This window comes from Thermomyces lanuginosus (genome assembly GCF_041956635.1).
Source record: "Thermomyces lanuginosus strain ATCC 200065 unplaced genomic scaffold VTN49scaffold_22, whole genome shotgun sequence".
In the NCBI taxonomy this organism is placed as follows: domain Eukaryota; kingdom Fungi; phylum Ascomycota; class Eurotiomycetes; order Eurotiales; family Trichocomaceae; genus Thermomyces; species Thermomyces lanuginosus.
In genome coordinates this window covers 1,730,322-1,753,030 of record NW_027192356.1, presented here as the reverse complement: position 1 = coordinate 1,753,030, position 22,709 = coordinate 1,730,322, and the positions used below count along the sequence as shown (strand labels likewise).

Sequence of the window (22,709 nt, the reverse complement as noted above, 5' to 3'; positions counted from 1 at the left end):
TGATGAATTTTCTTCATGCTGCCATAAGAGAAGAAAAAAAGTAATTCCCAGTCCGGGAGTCGAACCCGGCGCTGCTGGGTGATAGAATGGAGGCTGAAAACCAGCTATGTTACCGATACACCAACTGGGAGTAGGGTTTCAGTTGGCTGCCACGATAAATCCTCCTGAAGGGCTTCACAGTGAATAACCTAAGTAACGCGGACCGCTTGCGTAGCCTACAAGTTCCGGCACGGAGCATTTTTCAGCTTCCAAAAATACACACAGTAATTACATTCCAGCTGCGTATTGTCTGATAAATGATCTCTCACAGCTCGATCAGTTAAATTTTTTTTTTTTTCTTAACGACACCAATGCTACCTGCACTGGTGGTTTCTGTCGACCATGTCGGGAAATGGCTGGCTCCGCCCGAAGAAATCGCGACAGAAACTGCGGAAGCGCGGGTTGGATAATCCCGGAGATTTGACAACTATTAGCAGTCGAAGTTCAATCAAAAATGGACCCGGGGTGTCTGTTGACAAGGACTTACCTCCCTTGCCGCCCGTTGCTCCGTTGCAGGCGCATCGGTTAAAGTACAAAGAGGCCCATTCGCGGATCGATACTCAGCGTGGAGAGAACCGGGATTACACGGCATTGATTCATGCGCTGGGGCTGGAAGATCCGTTTGATGATGACGAGTCGTGGCCGCGCAGAGAACGTGACGAAGAGGGCGAAAGGCCTCCCGGTGAGCCTGTGGTGGCCAGTCTGCCGTCCCATCTCTGGACACAGATAGCTGGGTATTTGAACCCTAAGGATGCGGTTTGCCTGGCATTGGCGAGCCGAACGCTGTACGCCCGGCTTGGAAAGGCACCCTTTGAAGCTCTCCGACGCCCGGAGAATGCCTCGCACAAGCTCGCGCTGCTTCTCACGCTGGACCGGTACCTGCCGCGACACCTGCTGTGTTTCCCTTGCGGGAAGTACCACCTGCGCTCGCAGCCCGGATGCGAGAAGCTACAGCCCTCGGATGCACTAGTACGGAATCCAGTGTTTGTCTGCCCGAATGCGAGGAACATGCTGCGGCGGGCACCGCGGCACCGCATTGCGCATGGCTGGTCCCTGCCGTTTTCGCTGGTGCAGCTGGCAACGCGGGCGGCGCGTTTTGGGCCGCACTATGGCGTGGATGTGGACGCATTGGCGCGGCGGTGGAAGGGAAAATCCGGTGATAGTGAAGATGGCTGGAGTCATAGTACACGGTTCTTGATCCATGACGGGAGGTTGTTGATGCGGGTGGTCAGCCAGTGCTTTGCGCCGCCGAATCTGAGTCCCAGTGGACAGAGGCTGCTGCTGTTCTCGCGAGATGACTATTTCCCGTACTTCTCTGTCTGCGCGCATTGGCGTGATGGCGAGCTCACGCAGGTCTGCAAGTGCGCGCTGACGCATGTCCCCGAGGAGCTGCCGCGCGGTCCGCAGAGCATCGAAGCCAAGTTCAAGAACTCTCTGCTAATGGGTCCACGCCGCCCTACCGCCGCCACCGCGCCGACCCTCTGCGGCTTCTGCCAGCCCATGCGCCGCTGTCCAAAGTGTCCAACTGAGTATCTCATCGAGATCAAACTCTCGGAAGTTCGGAACCACCACCACCGAGGCGGTGTTGAGTTCCGGCATGCTCTCGTTGTGACCCGCTGGAGTGACCTCGGGGATGGATCCGCGCCGAGCACGTCCCTGGAATGGGCGGCGTGTAACGGCGACCAGGCTGGAGCCGGGTATGACTCATTTAGCAGGCTGGGGAAGAGGGCAATTTCGGGTATTTTTGAGGCCAAAATCTCGAGTGATAATACGGGAATTCCAGGCAGGAGAATTATGTCGATGAATCCGGGGAATGTTAAGGGGGGAGATGACTGGTATTGATTCTCTCTCGGCCATTCCTCACTTTCGGATATCGAGGCAACGTCATGGCAGATTGATACTCTGAACTACAGCTATTGTTCCTCTGGCAGGAGTAGTCTGGATAATCATCCAGAAATAGAACTTTTTTTTATTCAATCCTCACAACTAAATCCTAGCCCATTCACCCTTTACAGGGTCGCAATGCACTCAATCTCCACATCGGTATTCAACGGCAACGTCTTGACCGCAACGCACCTACTCAACATCAGCCAACAGCCCATTCCAGTCCCATTGGATAGGAAACACTTACGTCCGCGCAGGCTTAATCTCGCCCCAGTATTGCGTATACACGGAATTCATATCCGCAAAGTTATCCATATTATCCAGGAACACGTTCACCTTGACGACCTTGTCGAGGGACGAGCCAGCCTCTTCGAGGATGTGAGAGAGGTTCTTGATGCATTGATGCTACAATGCCTTTAGCAACCATTCCAAATGCAAAGGAGAATTGGAGATCGTACAGTATGAGCCTTGATATCTCCCTCGATCAACTTCCCCGTCTCTGGATCCATAGGCACCGCTCCAGAGCAGTAGACCATGCCGTTGGAGATGATGGCCTGCGAGTAAATGCCCGGGAGGGGCTTGGGGCTCTTCTCGGTGAAGACAGCGGTCTTGTTCGACATGATGGCTACTCTTTTTTTTCTTTCTCTGTTGTTTTCTTTGTCAAGGAATGAATTCAACGACCGTTCTCGAGGGGTTGATATATGCTTCATGTACTCCGTATCTGATTACTAACTGATCATACACCCCGCAACCCTAGGCCCGCATGTAACCGTGTTTGACCCCTCGTAACCCCTCGTAATTCTTAGTAATTCCTCGTAAGGAGTTTCCTGATCTGGCCAGGCCAGTTGAGCCAAGAGCTGGGGCTAAACCCCACGTTGCATGGGGGCTTGTCTTATCAGTTCGGCAGTTCCTATCATTGAGCTTCATCTCGTCTTCATTAAGCCATGGGGCAGTGTCAGAGAGCTTGTAAGAGTCTCTATCTGTCCGTGCCATCATGGGATTCATAATACATTGACTGGCGGTCTTAGTAATACAAAAAGCATTTCACCAGTGGAGTCAATATGTCAACTCAGCTGTCCGCTACTTCAATCCCTTGCGTCTCACCATCGGATATGAATCCAGACGGAACGATTGGCCATGTCCGAGTCTTATAGATGATACTGTATGGTGACTGTACCTTAACCCCCCACGCCGGCGTCGATCCGATCGATAGGTTAGGGCTGGATCAATCATACAGTATCGCTACTGTACCATTGCGCGGGGTCGAACTTTCATCTATGTGCCGAACAAGGCTGTTTATATAGACTCTATATTCCCTTCTACAAGATCATAACGACTTTCAAAGAGTATCGGAAGAGAGAGAAAGAGAGTAAAAAATGTCATCGGAATCTCAACCAACTCCTCAACCCCCCTACCCCCTCCACCCCTCCGTCGCTGACCGCGTTCATCCCGAGTATGCGGCCTTCTACAACAAACACATTATCAACCAGCAACAAGTCCATCTCCAGCCTGTCGAGGCCTCCCGCACAGGAGGTGTGATTATTCCCGGTGGCGGGCCAAAACTCCCCGTCGCAAAGACGGAGGATCTTTTGGTTGAGCCCCGGGTTGAGTCTGAGGGTCCCCCGGTTCCTGTCCGTGTGTTTACGCCGCTCGGTGAGAAGCCCAAGAATGGGTGGCCGGTGTTTCTCTACTTCCACGGCGGAGGATGGGTGTTGGGAACTATTGACACGGAGAATACCGTGTGTACGAATGTGGCTAATCGAGCGGGGGCGGTGGTTGTGACCGTTGATTATCGGTATGCATAAACCCTAGTATTAGTACTTGAGAAATTAGGTTTGGCTGAGTTATGTTTTTTTAAGGTTGGCACCCGAAAACCGCTTCCCCGCTGCCGTCAATGACAGCTGGGAAGCGCTTCTCTGGCTACATCGGCCGGAAACAATCTCCAAGCTGGAAATCGACATCTCGCGCCTCTCCGTGGGCGGGTCCTCCGCCGGCGGGAATCTTGCCGCGGTGATGACTCACAAGGCCCGCTTATCATCCAAGTACTCCTCCTCCATCTCCTTCAAGAAGCAAGTCCTCTGCGTGCCCGTCATGGACAACACCGCCACCGTGGAGACCAACTGGGCGTGGAAGGAATTCGAGCATACCCCCGCTCTCCCCGCGGCGAAGATGCTCTGGTATCGGAACCATTACATACCGGATAAATCCCTCTGGTCGAATCCGGAGGCGAGTCCCTTGTTGTATTCCAATGAGGATGGTCATTGGAAGGATCTGCCTCCTGCAAGGGTGATTGTCGGTGAATTGGATGTGCTGCGCGCTGAAGGGGAGGCGTATGTGCAGAAGTTGCGCGAGGCGGGTGTTGAGGCGGATTTGCATGTCATGCAGGGCATGCCGCATCCGTTCCTGGCCATGGATGGCGTGTTGGAGGCCGGGAGGACGGCGATTACGTTGTTTGTGGAGGCGGTTAAATCAGTATAGACACTATTTTTCCCCGTGTGAGAATATAAGAGAAATGATGCTCGCATTCATTCGTATATACGTAACACAAATGCCCGATATATCCTCAAATGGTTTAGAAAAGAGATGAAAATGAAAAAGAACAAATGACGCCTGCGATGCGAATCTCGTCTCGTGGCAGTCATGCTATATGCTATACGTCGATGCTATGTTATGTCCTGGCGCTGTACTGATTGCGCCACGGCTCACTCGTCGCCGATGGGTGCGATGGAACCGGCGGCGGTGGTGACAGGACTGTCTGATGGAAGCTCCCCTTGGTGTTTTCGGAGCTCGCAGTCCGGGACAAGAACGGTGGCCGTTCGTCCACCGCAGACCGCGTGCCGGAGCTTCGCTCACGATCGCGCGACGACTGATAGCCGTAGTATGCTGGGTGCGCCGGCGGCACGTCCTTGCTTTCCAGCGAGAGGTGTTCCAGGGCCTGGACAGGGTCCTTGTAATAGGCTGGATGGTGCGGGCGTGATGTAGGCGGGCGCGACGCAGCACGCTGAGCATGGACATGCGACGAGGAAGTCGACGTATTGTAAATGCTGAGGGGAATCTCACCCGATGTTGACGCCGGCGGCGGTGGCGGCGTCGGCCGCGCATGCGGTTGCGGTGGTGGCGGCGGCGGTTTCGCTGAAGGCTGTGGAGGCGCTCGCTGCGCAGCGCTCTGATTCGAATGTGAGCGTGAGTGTGAATGTGAATGCGACGATCGTGATGATGTCGATTCTCTATGAGACCGGCGTGGAGGCGAGTCTCGTACGCTCAGCGCCCATGCTTCCAGATCGACCGGCGTCCGCTTCGCCGCTTGTAGGAACGCATCTTTGTCCTAACCCCCAATTCGTTAGCATCACCCTTTTTCCTCGGCCAATGACAGGTCTTACGTAGAGCTCCCTCGGAGTCGGCCGTTCCTCGGGCCGCTTGAGCAGGCACTTGGCCACAAACTCATGCAGAATCGGCGGAAAGGCGTCACTCTTGGGCAGCTTCGGTGATGGCTCATGGACAATCTGCTGCAGCAGATCCAGAATGCCCATCGGCCCGGCACTCGCTCGATCCCCGGCCGACGACTCACTCGTGTCAAATGGGAACCGGCCAACGGCCAGCTCCATCACCGTCAAGCCAACACTCCACACATCTGATCGAACCGTGTATGCGCCGCCCTGAATTCGCTCCGGGGCCATGTACGTCGATGTGCCGACAAAGGTGTCAGCCAAGGAATTGACCGTCTCCGTCGCCACGCCAAAGTCGCAGAGCTTGATGTGGCCCCGCGAGTTCACGAGCACGTTCGACGGCTTGATGTCTCGGTGCATGATGCGGTGGTTCTCGTACAGATAAACCAGGCCGGCCAGAATAGATTCGGTGATCTTGCCCAGCACGTCTACCCGGACTGGGCCGTACTCTTTGGATATGCGGTCGAGCGAGCTGATCCGTTAGCGGCACATCTCGATGTTCCGACATGTATCGGCCACGTACCCGCAATCCATGTACTCCATGCACAACACGATATCGCGCGATTCGTTCTGAAAAGCTCCATAGTACGTCACGATATAAGGGGAGTTGCACTCCTGTCCTAGTTGAAGCTCTCTAAGGATTTGCTTCCGGACATTTTCCTTAGCGTCGACACGGATGATCTTGCCTAATTAGCCATATTCCATCTCATCCGCCGGGGTGATGAGATATATACCTTCCGTGCCATAATCACGCCCGTTGTCGCATGCTTCACCTTGGATACCGTCCCGCCATTGCCGGCACCAACCTCCTTCAGCGGAATCAAATCCTCGCTGCGCAAATCCAGCTTAAACTCCAGCCCAATTTCCAGCGTATCCGTCTGGACATTCTTCGGCTTTTGCTCCGCCTTTGGAGTCGGGTTCAGGGCAAGGTTCTTGACATTTTTGCGTTTGAGACTCTTCGTCTGGAACTGCTGTTCCGCCATGGCTCCGATCCAAGGTCGCTCCGAGAAATCGACGTTTGTACGAAATAGAGGATAAGAAAAGGCTATGGTGTCGGTCTCAAATATCCTCTACCGTCACACAGGGGTTCGCGGCAAGCTTGAGAAGAGGGGAGCGCATGCAGATCAGGGGGGTTTTCTTAGCAGAGATCACAACTCTGCATAAGAGGCCACAGCCTATCGCCGGGTGCCGCTGGGCTCTGTAGAAGACGATTGGGCTTCCAGTAAAGATAACCCGGAGTTGGACAAGGCGTCAAATATAATTGTTCGGACGAACTGAAGAGAGAGGCGTAGCGGGACCGGGGCCCAATCACGGCGCTTGGGGATGGCGCCAAACACACGGCGGGCGCCTGGGTTGGCGACGTTCAATCCGCTCTGAAAGGCCTGTTTTGGAGCCGAATGCAATAGTGAAGGATGAGGGAACACGAGCATGGTATCGGGCTTAAAGCTCAGGGGGGGGGTTCTCGTGGGACGATTCGTTCTTGAAACCATGAGTGCTTCTGGCTTTGGAGGTGGGGAATGCGTAAGTACCAGTACAAATTTTCCATTGATTTTACGCGCGATGTGGAGGTACCAGTACTTCCGCGGGTATCTATTTCGGACGAATACTGCAGCAGGTTAACGCTAGAGCTGCTGTCGATCCTGGCAGCATGAAAAGTTAATTGAGTGCCCTAATCTACAATGCCGTGATTTTATTGATAGTCGTGCCGGTTTACTTTTCCTGCTCCGCACTCAGCTATGCAAATGCAGTCATTCACTCCTGATAACACTAAACAATGAGGTTGTAAAGTTCTCACCGCAATCTGCAAGGTTTGGAAATGCAGTTTTATCGTCTCGTTGCTTTAATGACGCCAAAAAGCACGGTATCATCCATTGGGTTCGGTTTGACGATTGTACAGAATCCTTAGCGATGGATATGGTGCCAAGGTCCTCGACGTGAGCTCAAATATTCCCTCTCTTATCGGAGGAATCGCGAACTTTGATCCCATATTATCTGCAAGTTCTCCAAGTTGACAGCATTATCTAGGACGTCGAACACACTCGTCTTCGGTGAGAACCGCAGTGGCATCCAACGGAACCGAATCGAGCACATTCAAACGGCATGCAATGGCAAAGGCGTGGGTTGTTAGTTCAGACCCGTACTTCGATGCCATTGAACTTCCCGGATCCTGCAGTCGCCAAAATCTCTTGTTTACCCGATCGGGCGTCAAGACAGAAATATGGATTTTAGATCGTACGGTTTGGTTTGGACTCCGCTGGTTGGCGTGGGAGATCAAAGCATCTTGCGTCGTCAGAGTCTGACTCTCGCACTAACGATCTTGTGCTGTTCATTTGACGAAAGCCCACATCGAATCGTCGCGTTTTCGATGGAAGAGGTTACTGGATGTTGTTTAGAGATCGAAGGTCTAGAGACATGCTAAAAAAAGCGTTGCAACAACTGCACGACTTTGACATCATTCATCCATGGAGACATCAACCTTTGCAATTTGTTCATCGCACACAAGGGCGCAAAGCTTATCTACCTTGAAATCTACCGTCGGTCATACTGACACGAGCTGGAAGAAGAGAAAGCCTGAGATACGAGAGTGGGAAGAGAGGCTAAGAGATACGTCGGGGAGAGGATGGTCATGGTGACAGTATCCTAGGTGAAGCGGACACTCACAATTCAAGTCTCTTTCTTTTTACTCCTCATTTTCTTCATCCGTAGCCTGCTGCGGTATAGTAGGATTCGGCGAAAGTGTTTGTACGTTGTTCGGCTCGATCAGCTGCGAGCCTACGGTGCTTCGTTCCTGATCACAAGAAACCTGAATGGGATTCAATCGCTACAATCTCGATCAGGTGAACAGCTTTTTGCTTCCTGCCAGTAAAAGAATAGCTGTACAAAGTACCTACCATAGCTCTGTATTTAGAGCATGGGTATATCGAGGGATTTTGGTTTGCGCGGTTCGGTGTCTCGATAGCGAGAGATCATGCTTGGTTCCGAGAGGTCTCCATAGCACCAGCCACAGTTTGTCTCCATGCTGCGCCACACATACCAATTCGGGACTAGCGTATACGCCACCCTGTGATGCCCTTTTTGTTCGGAGCTGGAGTGCTCGACGTCGCGACGAGACCTCTTGCGTCTTCACTCCTTTTGCATTCGTTAAATCATCCTTTGCGCCGAATCGCTGGCATCCGGATCGTCGACGCAACAGCCGTTGTCCATCCCGGCCAGAATTCGACTCCCGGTGTCGCGGTGCGCAACCAAGTGCCCAACATGAGCCATCTAATCGAAGGCGAGGCCGTCCTTGATGAGGAGGAGGAGGAGTATGACGAGGAGACCGGAGAAGTTCGGAAGGTATCGGGAGCAGAAGAGAATCACTTCCACGACTCCAGCGAGGAGGATGACGACGTGGACGAGGACGAGGAAGCTGCCCGAGAAGTAAGCGCTTCCCATTATCCATTGTCGGTTAACGCTCTAACTGGTTGCATAGGTCCGGGAAGGTTTTATTGTCGACGAAGATGAAGAGGAGGAGGAGGAGGATGTTGATGAAGAAGCACGACGTCGTCGCGAGCGAAAGAAGCGGCGGCGAGAAGAGCGTGCGCGCGAGGAAGAGGATCTGGATGAAGAAGATCTCTATTTGATCGGAGAGCACAATCCCGAGTTCCAAGCTCAGGCGGAGGTAAGCTGCGTTGGTATCGTGGCCGTATGCTTCTGCTGACGCTGTTTTTGTAGTCTAAATTCAAGCGCTTAAAGCGTGGACACAAAGGCGATGCGGACCGCGCGCCTCAGACAGTTGATGATATGTTCCGATCCGACGAAGAAGATGAGGCGGATGACCGGGGCGATCGCCGACGGGGTTTCCATGATGAAATGGATGATTTCATCGAGGAGGATGTGTTCTCAGATGAAGAGATTGAGCGCGCCGACGAAGGCATCTCTCGGGCTAGCCGCCGGGCCAAGGTTCGGCAGGAGATGACCGAAATGACTGGCCTGGATGAAAATGCTCTGGAGGATATGCGCGCGGCTTTCGGTGACGGAACTGATTACCTCTTTGCTCTCGAAATGGAACAAGAAGAGGAGGAGCAGAAAGCCGAGGAAGAGAAGCAACTTGACCTCAAAGATGTCTTCGAGCCGACGCTGCTGGCGGAGAAGATGTTGACAGACGAGGACAACGAGATCCGCTTCACCGATGAACCGGAGCGTCATCAACTCGCGCGCAAACCTTACAAACATATTGTGCTCTCGGATGAAGAGTTCCGGGAGGAGGCTGGTTGGATTGCGAACCTGATGCTGCTAAAGAAGCGCGTCGAGCCCGAACTTCGGGAGCCCTTCCAGCGATCAGTGGCTAAGGTTCTGGAATTCATGGTAACTGACGACTTCGAAGTGCCGTTCATCTTTCAGCACCGCAAGGATTATCTTATCCATGCGACCAAGGTGCCAGTGTCGCCGGATCCAAACAACCCGGACGGGCCAAAGTACGAAGTTCGGGCGCAAAAGTTGCTGAACATGACGGATCTGTGGGATATCTTTGAGTATGACCTGAAGTTCCGTGCTTTCATCGAGAAGCGTCAGGCACTCCGAAAGACATTGGACCAGCTGAAGAGCGTGATGAAGGTTGAAGATAACATTCTGGAGGAGACTATTGCAACTGCTACGGCAGCCGAAGAACTACAGGATGCTCACGACTACATGTATTTCCATTATGGTGCTCAGATTAAAGACCTCCGGTTGATGTCAAATGGCACCAATGGCACCGACGGCGAGGCGAATGGCGAGACTCCGGCCAGACGAAAGACCGCGAGTTCCAAGACATTTTTCGACCGTGTACGCGGCAGCAAAGTGTACAACCTTGTCCGTTCGTTCGGCATCTCACCAAATGCTGTTGCCGATGCCGCGTCAAAGGGTCGGCGGGGCGAGTACGCAGATGACCCGGAGAAGCCGCCGGAGGAGTTTGCAGACTCGTTCGTCGACGTTGAATTCAGCAACGGCTCTCGAGCCCTCAGCGCGGCCAAGGCGATGTTTGCTGAGGAGCTGGCTGTGCATCCGAAACTGCGCAAGGTGGTTCGCCAGCATTGTTACATGACAGGAGTGGTGAACTGCTACCGCACGGACAAAGGGCTCAAGCGAATCGATGAGCATCATCCGTACTATGAATTCAAATACCTTCGAAATCAGCAGCTTAGCGACATCGCTCGCCGTCCGGATCTGTTCCTGCGAATGCTCAAGGCCGAGGAGGAAGGACTAATCAAGGTCACGGTCTCCTTCCAGGATTTTGATCGGTACCGCAAGAATCTGTACACGTACATCACGTCGGATAACGTCAGCGAGGTGGCAGACGCTTGGAATCGCGAACGACGTGAGATTCTGGACAAGGCTCTCGCGAAGCTGGAAGCGTTGATGAGTCGGAATGTCAAGGAGAATATCACGCAGGAGTGCGAGACCCACGTGGCTAAGGACATCCGAGAGGCGTTCTCGCAGAGGCTCGACCAGGCGCCGTACAAGCCCAAAGGCATGGTGCTGGGAACGATCCCCCGTGTGCTGGCGATCTCGAACGGCGAGAAGCCCATCAATGGCGATTTCTACATCCACTGGGTGTGGATGGAGGAAGACGGGCGTCCTGTCGAGACGGGCAAGTTCACTCGTCTGCAGGTTGGGGACAAAGACCGCGGCACGGCCGACAGCGAGGACGTCGAACGACTCGTGGAGCTGGTCGAGCGGCGGCAACCCGACGTCATTGCGGTGTCTGGCCGGTGTCCTGACACGCGAAAGCTGTACAAGCAGATCTGCGATATTGTCGACAAGAAGGACCTACGCGGAGCGCCGTACACGGATGACGATGGCAAGGAGGTATCAGATCCGCTTGAGGTGCTGATGGTTAACGACGAGACCGCGCGCGCATACGCCGTCAGCGAACGTGCGTCGCAAGACTTCCCCGTGAAGAAGGACCACCTGACGTGCTACACGGCTGGTATCGCCCGGTACGTGCAGAACCCGATGAAGGAGTACGCGGCGCTGGGCAAGGATCTCGTGCAGATCCAGTTCGCACCCGGCCAGCAGTACCTGTCGGAGGAGACGGTGATGAAGCAGCTGGAGAGCGCGCTGGTCGACATGGTCAACCTGTGCGGCGTGGACATCAACGAGGCGGTGTCGGACACGTCGACGCAGGCGTTGCTGCCTTACATCTGCGGGCTTGGGCCGCGCAAGGCGCAGCACCTGCTCAAGATCATCAACCTGAACGGTGGGGTGGTGAACAAGCGCGCGGAGCTGCTCGGCGTCGATGCGCAGTACCCAGCGATGGGCGTCAAGGTGTGGAACAACTGCGCCAGCTTCTTGTACATTGACTGGGAGAACTCGGACGGTGACGCGGATCCGCTGGACAACACGCGGGTGCACCCCGAGGACTACGACATCGCGCGCAAGATGGCAGCGGACGCGCTGGAGTTGGATGAGGAAGATATCAAGGCGGAGACGGACGAGAACGGGCCGGGTGCCATCGTGCGGAAGCTGTTCAAGGACGAAGCTCAGGATCGGGTCAACGAGCTGATCCTGGAGGAGTACGCGGAGCAGCTGGAGAAGAATCTGAACCAGCGCAAGCGGGCGACTCTGGAGACGATCCGGGCGGAGCTGCAGCAGCCGTACGAGGAGCTGCGCAAGCAGTTCATGCACCCGAGCACGGACGAGATCTTCACGATGCTGACGGGTGAGTCGAGCGAGACGCTGGCAGAAGGGATGGTGGTGCCGATGTCGATCCGGCGGATCGCGGCGGACCACATCGAGGGCAAACTCGACTGCGGCATCGACGTGCTGGTGCCGGAGACAGAAATGACGGACCGGCACGACATCTCCCCGCGGCAGGTGTACCGTCCTCACCAGTCCGTCCTCGGCAAGATCCTCTACTTGAACAAGAAAAACCTTACCTGCAACATGTCTCTGCGCGAAGACCAGGTCAGCCGCCCATCTCGGCGACACCACCCCTCCGAGCGCCTTGACGGCGAATGGGACCACCGTCAAGAAGAAGAGGACCGCAAAGCCATGGAAAAGAGCGTCCAAGGCGATGATCGCCGCCCTGCCCGGATGATCAAACATCCACTCTTCCGCCCGTTCAACGGCCGGCAAGCCGAAGAATACCTCGGCAGCCAATCTCGCGGCGACTGCGTCATCCGCCCATCCTCCAAGGGACCCGACCACCTCACCGTTACCTGGAAGGTCGCCGACGGCGTCTACCAACACATCGACGTCCTCGAACTCGACAAGAGCAACCAGTACTCTGTAGGCCGCACGCTCAAAATCGGCGGCAAGTACACCTACTCCGATCTGGACGAGTTAGTCGTCAGCCACATCCAAGCCATGGCTCGCAAGGTCGACGAAATGATGGCCCACGAGAAATACCACGAAGGGTCCAAAGCCGAAACCGAGCAATGGCTCACAACATACACCACCGCAAACCCAACCCGTTCGTCGTACGCGTTCTGCCTCAACCCCAAGTACCCGGGATACTTCCATTTGTGCTTCAAGGCCGGGCAAAAGGCGCCGTTGCAGACGTGGCCGGTTAAAGTCATTCCACAAGGGTATGAGTTGCAGCGGAACCCGTACCCGGATATGCGGGCGCTGTGCAATGGGTTCAAGTTGCTGTTTACGAATATGCAGGCGAGTATGAGAGGGATGCCGATGCGGTAGAAAAAGCTTTGATTTCTCTTTTTTTTCTTGTATTTACACACATGGCGGATTTATGGTGTTTGGGTGTTCCTTGTTTTGTGGCCTTTAAAGCATCAAATACATGTATTAGTTTGAACAGGCTAGTGTCTAGTCAATCAAGGGCTTGAACGTTTCAATTCTTGGTCTTGGACTGTGCATTTCTGATGGGAGATCATATATCGACATTGGCTACTTGCATAACATCATACCTAATCACATACAAACTGTTCACAAAATCAACAGACTATACCGATCCTCATTCCCGGCTCATCTCCTGGTCACTCGCATCCAGAATATCGTACTCCTCATCCGTCAAGAATTCCTCCTCGCCGTCCGTCACATCCTCCAGCGTCAGGCTCTCCACATCCTCCAACAAGCCCGCGTCGTCGTCGGTCCTGTCCGTGCCGGTCACGGAGGGAGCCGCCGCTGGTGCCGCGATGGTCTCCTCATGCGCGCTCGATGCCGTCGACTTCTCCAACTTGGGGAAAATCATGTTGCTCTCACTCGGCTGCAGCGGCGACTTCTCAGGTTCCTGCACCGGCGATGTCTTCTTTTCCGTCACGCGAATGTCGCACCACAGCTTATGGCCAAATGGTTTTCCATCAGGCAGCTTCAGACGCCAGTACGAAATCGAAGTGCCTGGGCGGGACGGGCTCTTCAGAGTCACTTTGAAGTCCGCCGACTCTCCAACAGGAACTGGAGTCTCCAGCTCGTTGCTCGACATCGCCGTAATGACCTCGCTGACGCTGAACGGGTGCTTCGTGTCCACATTGAACATCGGCTCGCCGCCGACGAACCGCACGCTGCAACCAGCTGGCCACGGCACTGGGCCAGGGTTGTGCAGGGTCCAGGTCTGCTCAAAGACCACATCGGGAGCCATCTCGGTGCCATCGGCAACCGTATCGCGCACGAACAGCGCCTGAGGCTCCGGCTGTGGCTCCGGAGACACCGCTGTCTCGGACGTCTTCTCAGAGACGGTGCTCGCCACAACCGTCGTGGACTCGGCCTGATCGGTCGCCGCCACATCTTCGGTCTGCGTTGCAGTGGTGGCGGGCTCGCTGCTAGCCTGAACGGCAGCACTACGACGGTCTCCCATCTTCAGAGACACCCCAAACTCATTCTCAGTGTACGTGTTGATTGTCGCATCTCGCACTGGCGTGCGGAACTTGATCATCGGGTGGCTCCGGTTGTGAGGATTGGTGGGCAGAGCCTCGCAGTTGGCGCAAAAGTCCAGGTCATCGCAAATAGTGCACTTGTAGCGCACGCCAACAATGGGAGAGCGCCGGTTGTTCACGCACAATGGGCCGTCGCAATAGATCCCAGTATGAACCTCTTTGGAGAAGACGGGATCGCCAATACTCTCGTAGATGGGGACGAACCGATGCGTCGGGTGCGTCTGGTTGGCCGTCTCATAGCAGGTCGAGCAAAAGTCCCAGTCTGGGCAGGACAGGCACTTGTAGCGGATACCGTAAATACGCTACACCGGTCAGTTTCAATCGATACCAGGTACAGGAAGATTTCATTACCTTGTCACAGCGATCGCAAATAGCTGCATGACTGTAGTGGCGACCAGGACGAGACCGAGAAAGAAGCAAGTTTTTGAAAACGAAGTCTCGGTCCTTGCGCATCTCGAAGCCATGGCCCGGGTGATGGCCATGTGTGTCCTTCAACATGCAGGAGATGCACAGGTTCTGGTTCTCGCAGACCTGGCATGCAAACAAATCCTCGTCGCCAAAGCCTATGAAACGTCAGTCGAGTTTCGATCCAGTCAGTCAGTCAACATACGTTTGAGGCATGCATTGCACATGCGTTTCGCGGCAACATCCGAAGCCGGAGCGGGAACCTTCTCGTCGGACTCCGGCTTCTCCGTCGGGGCCGGCTCCAATGCCTTGTTCAGGGACCACGAGCGCCGAGGAGCAATGGTCTCTGTGGTACTGTTTACGACCACGCCGTTTTGGACCAGCCGCTTCAGCAGCCAGTGACCCTCTCCGTGGCAAGTAACGCCGGCGTTGACACACTTGGGACACAGATCAAAGTCGCCGTCGTCGCAGATGCCGCAGTGGTAGTGCTCGCCAGGAATGGCATCTCCGCAGTGATTGCAGTCGATGCAGAAGACCGCATTGGGCGACTGGAAAAGCAGCGGATAGGACTTCTTACCCCGGAGCGTGGTGAGGGCAGTCGGCCGCGCAGGAATAGTCAGGGCGTTGTCTGTTGAGGATGCATCATTCGACTTCGACTCCTGTACGGTAGAAGAGGCGGTAACTGTAGCTGCCTCGGACATGGTAGAGGCATCTGGTTGAGAAGAGGATGCCTCGACCTGCGGTTCCGGCTGCGCGGCAGGCAGGCTGGCCGACGTCGTGGTGGCTCGAATGCGGAGCTTCAGTTTGGCCTTTGCGGCACGGTAGAGCTGCTTGTAGACGGCGGGATTCTCACTGTCGAGAAGGACATAGGAGCCAGCACTGTCGGAGTAGCGTTCCAGAGTGAGAGGCTGGTCCGGCGGGATGCCTAGCAACTGGCGTATCTACATCGGCCGGGTCAGCGGGTACTATTCTGAGTCGCAGTGACGGTATTGCACCGGTCCATCACGATGCAATGGACTCATCATATAAAGAAGGTCTTATCGGGGCAGATCTCCGGCCGGCATTCATGATCACATACCTTGAGGGGAAACACCCGAGCTCCCAGGTCACGCAGCGGGAGCTTGAAACGGCGGGTGACGAGGTTATCCTGGCACACCTTGACGGTGACCAGTGTATCCTGGGTTGTAGGAACGGCTGCTGTGGGAGCCGCCATGATGAAGAACGATGATTGATGGCCGAATGATGATGGAGGAGAAGATGGGTGCAGCTGGGAGGGTTGGAAGTAGGCTACTCCGTACAAGACGTCACGGAACTAGTAGGTGAGACGTATGTACTCGTAATGATACTGGATCCAATGGAAATCAAGCTAAGAAATCACGTAACTAGAGATAAAAGATTTGAGTGGCCGGAATGACCCGGGAATGAAGAAAGAGAGGGCAGAGTGAAGCTGGAGCGAGATGGAGCTCGCCTTGGAGGAGAGGAAGAGGGAGACGGTGAGGCTCAAGGATCACTTTAATAATAATTCAGTAGCCTACGGGGAAGAAGGCAAAGAGACCAGCCGGGAAGGTGCTTGGGGGGGGGGAAAGAAGCGGAGATGGGAGGGGCGACTTCCTTCTTGGACGCCAGCCCTGTCATGGAGAGGCAAGCTTCTCCAGAGTCACCGCGCAGAGACTAAACCCATCTCGGTTAGGCTGTGGATAGATGCGGTAAGCTGAAAGCTCAGCTGATAGGCGGATCGCATGATAAATGCGGTCAAGTCACGGTGACAGAAACGAGATCTGCGAGGAAGAATGTAGCGGTCGGTACCTTGCCTCTAGCAGATGTCTGAAATTCTGTGCCTTGGAGGAATACTAAGTATCAAATACATCGGTGGATCGAAGCAACCAGAGTGGGGGATTATCCGCTGTGATGTAGGTATTCCGTACGGCATACTAAAGATAGTAGTGGAACAACTATGTATGGACGGGTACATTGGCATGCACCAACCGACCGAGCGAACACGTTAAAATAGGATAAGCGACAGAATGAACAAACTACGAGACACCATTGTGGACAATGACATGCTTTTTCATCCCGGTCGACTACAAACATACATCATGGGTCATGGGCAAAAACATCAACCCGGATGCATCCAAAAACCCAACAATCATCACGCAGCCAGCTGGCCATGACAAAAGAAAAATCATTGGGAATGACACCAGGATTAATATCAGTAAAATGTCGTATCGTTAAAGAGCCGTATGACCAGGATTCTGCAAACATTTCCAGTCCAGCACCGACCCCGGAAAACCCAATGCGAGGGGATGATATGACCAGACCCAGAGAGCGATGAGAAACCAGAACAACCCAATCGCCAGAATGCATCGAAGACAAAACTGGAATCTAGAACCCAGAGCAGAAAGGGGTCAAAGGGGTCAAGGATTCACGAGAAGTCCCGCCCCCAGCAGTGAAGAAGCTCGTCACCTGACAAGAAGCAAAACAATGAAGACAAAGAACGTCGAACCATTGTATATTACTCAACAAAGTCGTAAGGACCCAAGGGGTCAAGAAGGAAGAAGGAGAACACACAGAACGTGAATGAAAGAAGAACCCAAATGACGTCAGCCATCGCAAGGGAAAAAAAAAAAAAAGGAAAAATAGATGGCGGCATCATCATGGATAATACATGCCTGGCGGTTGCCCATAGTAGTACGTCGTACCGGGAGATGGCATCATTCCGTACCCTCCGTTCTGATAGTATTGGCTACTATCATAGTAATAAACGGTGCCGTTGGACTCATGCGCGATCGTCCCGGACGCTGAAGGATCACCCGTACCAGGCGGCGGTGGAGCCATCCCGTATGGCATAGGCGGCGGCCCCGGATGCGGCATCGGCGGAGCGGCTCCATACGGAGAGTAATCCGCAGGAGGTGTGGGATATAAGACCGCGCCCGGAGGCTGCCCAGGCGGCATGTATGCCACGGGTGCCGGATAGCTGTACGGCTGAAAGGGTGACGCGTAAACGGCACGTTCGGGGAGGTGAGAAACGGGCGTGCTTGCCGTCTGTTGGGACGGATGACGGCTATGAGGAAAGGCGCCTTGCTCGTAACCTGAGCCGGACACCGGCACGGGTGCCGGCGCTGGCATCTGGTACTGGAAAGGTTGCTCCGGTGGCGGCGGTGGAGGGTTGTAGCTGAAGCTCGACGGGCCTTCAATGTCCGCCACCGATACGGCCTTCTGCGGGCGCGGCTGATGCATTGGGATGGAACCGCCACGGCTCTCACGGAAAGCCACACCGGATGTGGGAGGATAGTTGGCAGCAGTGCTGCCGGGCGGTGCGGAAGGTGCCGTGCTAGCGGATGGCGGGTAGGATGGAACCGGTGGACGATTTGCCGGAGGAAGACGGACCAGGGGCTTGCTATGGTCCGTGACCGTATGCCGGGAAAGCACCGATCCTGCAGGCGAGGGGACACCGTCACGCAAAGACGACCGCCGGCTCATCGGCACACTTTGTGAATATGGCGGGCCGGGGAAGAAAGTCGACCGTGGACTAGGGTAGAAGCCGCCCCGACCACGACCCCGGAAACCTCGTTGATTCGGTCGCATGGCGCGCGGGATGAAGATGAAAGATCGTTCCGGAGCCGGGAGGATGTATCTCGGCGGGTGTCCGGGGATAGACACCCGGACCGGTTTATCCCGGCGCAGGGGTGGTCGATGCTGCGGCAGTCGGGTGTAATGTCGCTTGGGCATCGCAGGGAATGTCTTCGGTTGTTGCATTCCCGGAAGGAAGACGACGACCGGCACGCTGCCCACCAACACTGTTGTGGAGAAGGACCGATTCGGCGGTGACGAGCGAGGCGCCATGGTCACCAACCGAGGTGTGTTGTCATGAGGCCGCGGCGAGTAAGGCGACGGTCGAGCAGGGTATGCAGGTCGATCATCCCGAGCCACGGCCCCGTGTAGATCGTGGGTCCACGGTCCTTCCACGACATCGGGCTTCGGAGCACGTCTACAAATGTCAGTTACTCAAAGGACCCTGGTCTTTTTGAAAAATGTACATACCGACCGATGTTTCCATCGACAATCAGCCCGACCGATGCGGTCGACAGGTTTGCCTTCTGATGTCGATGGCCGTTGGTTTCGGGCTCGGCTGATCGCTTATCCTGGGTGGGCACGACGGCGGAATTCTCATCGCGCGGCTTCCCGTGCTCATCCTGGTCTCGAGGCTCTCCTTCCACGGTCTCCCGTCGGTGGTCAGCCAAGTTCCCAGACTCCGAAGCCTTGAGTCCGTTCATCTTAGCCTCGGTGTCCGATAGTATCTGAGAATTGTCCGAACGACTGCTGTCTGTTCTCTTTGTCCCCGCGCGACCGTTTGATTGCCCGTTGGCCCCAGCCAGCTGCGGCGACGGCGTGTCCGTCCCGTTCACATCGTTGCTTTCCTTATCTGCATCGTTCCCGTCGGTGTGACCGTCACTCAGGGGGTCTCCCTCCACATCTGTAGCTGTCGAATCATTCTTTCTCCCTTCATCTTGCCGGCGCTGTTGACTAGCTCCTGTTGTGTGGTGTTGCGAAGGAGCCATTAGCGATGGTGTGCTTCAACCGTCCCGCGGGGAGCACGACACCGCCGGAAGAGCAAAGACGCTGCCGCACACGACTCCGAATCGAAATCGAAGAACGGGACCATAGAAATTGACAGCGGGAAGAACGGTAAAATCCGGCGATCCTGCGCTGGCAACGCGTAACACAGCGGGGAAGAAGTGGGAGGCAGGTCGCTCCGGCGGCCCAAGGGATCGAACGGAATCTCCAAGAAAAAAAGCCGGAGGTCTATGAGGAGAAATAAAGAGAACGAAAGATAGAAAAGCGACCTGCGGCGGATCCGAGACGACGAAGGAGAGAATCAAAGAGCCGGACTGAACCGTCTTCCCATTCTACAGTGAAGCAGACGACGATGACATCGTTGGGCGGGAATCTCGCGCGCTAACCGGAATTGGTATAGTGTAATTCTTGGCGTCGATCTAGATCGCCCCAGCTTTTCGGAACTTTCAATCTTCAATTCCAAATTAGCTGCAGCGCATTCTTCACTGAACTATGTATTTAAGTCCATTGAAGCTCTATCCCAAGTATATGGAGTATACAATTCCCAATGTACATGCGAATATCAATCAAATGTAATCTTCTTCCCTTGACTCTCTACAATGGCCCCCGTCAGACGCTGCACTGTGTCCTTGGAGTACCGCGAAGTCTGCTCGGCGTCCTTTTTCTTAGCCTTTTTCTGAGCAGATGCTTTTCCTTCCTTTTGCCCATTCGCGACGGTTGGTGTCGATTCGCTCTCGTTTGTCTTCTTCTTCTTCTTCTTGCTGGGCTTGGGCTTGCCAAACCGTTTCTTGTACCTTGTGGTCGGATCCTCTGCAAACTCCCGTCGCAAGACCCGGCCCATGAAACGTTTCACACTGATCTTGCGGGTGCGAGTCTTTTTAGGTTTTTCGGCAGCATCGCTATCGGAATTCTCCACATCCTCGTCCTCGTCCTCGTCCATCACGTCGTCATCCGTCTCTTCGACCGTGACGAATCCCCGGACAGCATTCTCCCCAGCCTCCACCGAGTCAAAGTCAATCCATCCGTAGCCCTTGCACTTCCCAGAATCCTCAAACGTAGCCAAATGGACGTTATTGATCGTTCCACAGGGCGAGAAATGCTCCTCAACGAGCTCCTTCGTAGCATCAAACGCGAGATTGCCGATAAACACCCTCTTGGAAGGGGGATAGCTAGTCTTCCCTTTCGACTTGCCCGTCTCCTGATGCTCCTCCGGTCGCCCTTCAAAATCCTGCGCATTTTTAATCAACACCCGGCGGCCCAGTAACGTCTTCTCGCTCAACTCAATGGCCTCCTCCATTGCCTTGCTTGTAGCGAAATCCACGTAGGCAAAACCCTTGTTCCGCGATTTTCCGTCCTTGTCCGGCTCCATCGGCAGGTGAATGCGCGTAATCCCCGTGTCGGGACACGTCGTGTTGCTGGTGATGAATTTGCGAATGTCATTCTTGGTTGTGCTGTAGGCGAGATTGCCGATCCAGATGCCGTACTCGGAGCGCTCTTTCTTGGATTTCTTCTTCTTCTTTTTCTTCTCTTTCTCCGTGGATTGGTCAACGGTTGTGTTCTGCTCGGCGTCAGAGGATTGCGCTTTCGCAGCGGCGGCGGCGGCTTGTAGGTCGATGCCCTTCTTTTTAGCCTTTCGCAATGCTTTCTTCGACGGCGGTTGAGGGGCGGAGACGTCGATTTCGATTTCTGGAACGTCGTCCAGTTTTCGCTTTTTCTGGTTGTCTTCTGTCTGTTCTGGCATTTTTCTTTCGTTGGATTTTTTTGTGTATGGAGTAAATTGAATTGGTTTCGTTTTTTTTTTTTGTCTTGAAGGCGGCGAAAATTCAACCGCTGACGGCCCAGCAAGTGATCGTCCGCCGTTGACGGGTTAATGTGAGCTTTCCTGTCCCCTCCAAGCTACAATTTCTTCTACATCATTCCTCTTGTCATCACCCTTTTCTTCAATTATCTACGATTTCGTTCACCATGGACAATTCGCATGAGAGAGAATTATCTCCGCCCGGGAAAGATGCAGAGCTCCCTGCTCGCCGACCGCGGCAACCGTACCGGTCGTTCAAGTACGTGACTCGGTCTTCAATATGTCTGGACTTGATGCTAAATCCATCTCTTAACAGGAAGAAATTTGCCAAGATGAAAGTTCGATTCGTGCGCTGCATGGAAGAAAGCGAGCGCCTGATGAAGGAGGAGCTCCAGATTCAAGACACAGCCAGAAGAATCCGCGAGCAGAACGAGTAAGAACATTACACACACAAAGGGTTCGCAAGTAATTGAAGGTTGATCTGGTTGAAGGAAACTCCTCGAAGTGCTCATGGAGTTCAATGACGCGCTGCACATCCCACCCACGCTCCGCTATGACCTCACCGACCCGGACGACGGCGACGACCACCCGACAGAGCACTCCCTCCGGGACGTTTCCAACACCAGCACGCAAGGTCTGTCGTCTATGGACGCCGCTTCCGCCAAACAGACTCTGAGCACAGCCCGTACCGAGCTCGAAGCCGGACGCCTCTCCGCCGACGTCTACCGGGACCTCGAGGACGCGGTTCGAGAGAACCCCTTATTCCAGCCCACAAACAAATACTCCTCCCTAATCCGAAATGTCCCACACAGAAAACCCCTCGACATCGATGACGACGACGAAGCCATCACAGAGGAGGACAAAATCGCCGTCAAGCTCGGCTACACCACCCCCGCCCAAGAGCACGAGTACCAACTGGCGCTGGACGCCAAACTCGGCGACGCGGCCGCCGCGGCGGAGCTCGCGCAGCTGCCCAACCCCAGCCTGGTCGAGCGGTTGCAGGAACTCATGGCGCAGAACCCGGCCGCGGAGCATAACTGGCTGCGCCGCAATCGCCCCAAATTGCTGGACCCGGAGAACACATCGACGGAGAAGGCCATGGCTGCCGCCACCGCCTCATCAACATCGAACCGACCATCACGCTCGTCCAAGCGCGCGTCGGCAGTCCACCGTCCGGCTCCAACCAAGGAGGAGGATATGTACGACGAGGACGGCATTGCCCTGGAGCCTGCCCCGCCGGCGTCCAAGAATAAGCGCAAGAGGGACGAAGATGCTCCATATCGGCCCAAGGGAGGGAGCAGTCGGGGGAGCAGCAGTCGGAAGAAGAAGGATGCCGGTGATGGGGGGTCGTCAAGTTCCCGGCGTCCAAAACGATCTTCAGGTGGAGGTGCGGCTTAAGAGCTTCCATTTCTCTCACTGTACAATTCATGCACGAGGTATAATGGTTTTCTGTTTTTACAGGGATTGGGAAATTTCGGATAGGTTTTCTTTTCTTTTTTTTGAAGGCAATATGACCATCTACCATTGATTAAGCTACTTGTATACTCTGCGATTAATCTTGCCATACCGACAAACCAACTGGATAAGATATCATGCATATAGAACCCATAAAAAAGAAACGCCCTCTACACCAAACCATCAACGCCATCCATCCCCCAAATCCCAAATATAAAACCAATCATCGCAGACAGAAAAAAAAAAAAAAAAAAA

At 54.6% G+C, this 22,709-nt stretch overlaps 9 protein-coding genes and 1 non-coding gene across 10 annotated transcripts; 4 read left to right on the top strand and 6 right to left on the bottom strand.

Moving 5' to 3' along the window:
- Positions 1-44: 44 nt before the first annotated feature.
- On the bottom strand, positions 45-130 carry VTN49DRAFT_t22. The gene has a single exon. It is a non-coding gene; the product is annotated as a tRNA-Glu (tRNA).
- A 251-nt stretch (positions 131-381) lies between these two features.
- VTN49DRAFT_1621 (uncharacterized protein) lies at positions 382-1,881 on the top strand (the record flags this gene model as incomplete). The annotated part of the gene is made up of 1 exon (XM_069409256.1): positions 382-1,881. The coding sequence occupies one exon, from the start codon at positions 382-384 to the stop codon at positions 1,879-1,881; it is 1,500 nt and encodes a 499-aa protein (XP_069270660.1).
- Positions 1,882-2,048: 167 nt separating this feature from the next.
- Positions 2,049-2,543, bottom strand: VTN49DRAFT_1620 (uncharacterized protein; the record flags this gene model as incomplete). Its single annotated transcript, XM_069409255.1, has 3 exons — positions 2,049-2,115; positions 2,171-2,328; positions 2,382-2,543. The coding sequence occupies 3 exons, from the start codon at positions 2,541-2,543 to the stop codon at positions 2,049-2,051; spliced, it is 387 nt and encodes a 128-aa protein (XP_069270659.1).
- A 756-nt stretch (positions 2,544-3,299) lies between these two features.
- Positions 3,300-4,401, top strand: VTN49DRAFT_1619 (uncharacterized protein; the record flags this gene model as incomplete). The annotated part of the gene is made up of 2 exons (XM_069409253.1): positions 3,300-3,718; positions 3,783-4,401. The coding sequence occupies 2 exons, from the start codon at positions 3,300-3,302 to the stop codon at positions 4,399-4,401; spliced, it is 1,038 nt and encodes a 345-aa protein (XP_069270658.1).
- A 190-nt stretch (positions 4,402-4,591) lies between these two features.
- On the bottom strand, positions 4,592-6,352 carry VTN49DRAFT_1618 (uncharacterized protein; the record flags this gene model as incomplete). Its single annotated transcript, XM_069409252.1, has 4 exons — positions 4,592-5,248; positions 5,304-5,841; positions 5,893-6,050; positions 6,104-6,352. 4 exons carry the CDS (start codon positions 6,350-6,352, stop codon positions 4,592-4,594), a joined length of 1,602 nt encoding a protein of 533 aa, XP_069270657.1.
- Positions 6,353-8,624: 2,272 nt separating this feature from the next.
- Positions 8,625-13,028, top strand: VTN49DRAFT_1617 (uncharacterized protein; the record flags this gene model as incomplete). The annotated part of the gene is made up of 3 exons (XM_069409251.1): positions 8,625-8,789; positions 8,842-9,030; positions 9,084-13,028. 3 exons carry the CDS (start codon positions 8,625-8,627, stop codon positions 13,026-13,028), a joined length of 4,299 nt encoding a protein of 1,432 aa, XP_069270656.1.
- A 274-nt stretch (positions 13,029-13,302) lies between these two features.
- Positions 13,303-15,839, bottom strand: VTN49DRAFT_1616 (uncharacterized protein; the record flags this gene model as incomplete). The annotated part of the gene is made up of 4 exons (XM_069409250.1): positions 13,303-14,523; positions 14,573-14,784; positions 14,832-15,567; positions 15,705-15,839. The coding sequence occupies 4 exons, from the start codon at positions 15,837-15,839 to the stop codon at positions 13,303-13,305; spliced, it is 2,304 nt and encodes a 767-aa protein (XP_069270655.1).
- A 1,439-nt stretch (positions 15,840-17,278) lies between these two features.
- Positions 17,279-19,185, bottom strand: VTN49DRAFT_1615 (uncharacterized protein; the record flags this gene model as incomplete). Its single annotated transcript, XM_069409249.1, has 2 exons — positions 17,279-18,614; positions 18,668-19,185. The coding sequence occupies 2 exons, from the start codon at positions 19,183-19,185 to the stop codon at positions 17,279-17,281; spliced, it is 1,854 nt and encodes a 617-aa protein (XP_069270654.1).
- Positions 19,186-19,763: 578 nt separating this feature from the next.
- On the bottom strand, positions 19,764-20,942 carry VTN49DRAFT_1614 (uncharacterized protein; the record flags this gene model as incomplete). Its single annotated transcript, XM_069409248.1, has 1 exon — positions 19,764-20,942. One exon carries the CDS (start codon positions 20,940-20,942, stop codon positions 19,764-19,766), a length of 1,179 nt encoding a protein of 392 aa, XP_069270653.1.
- A 224-nt stretch (positions 20,943-21,166) lies between these two features.
- On the top strand, positions 21,167-22,397 carry VTN49DRAFT_1613 (uncharacterized protein; the record flags this gene model as incomplete). Its single annotated transcript, XM_069409247.1, has 3 exons — positions 21,167-21,258; positions 21,316-21,432; positions 21,491-22,397. 3 exons carry the CDS (start codon positions 21,167-21,169, stop codon positions 22,395-22,397), a joined length of 1,116 nt encoding a protein of 371 aa, XP_069270652.1.
- Positions 22,398-22,709: the final 312 nt, after the last annotated feature.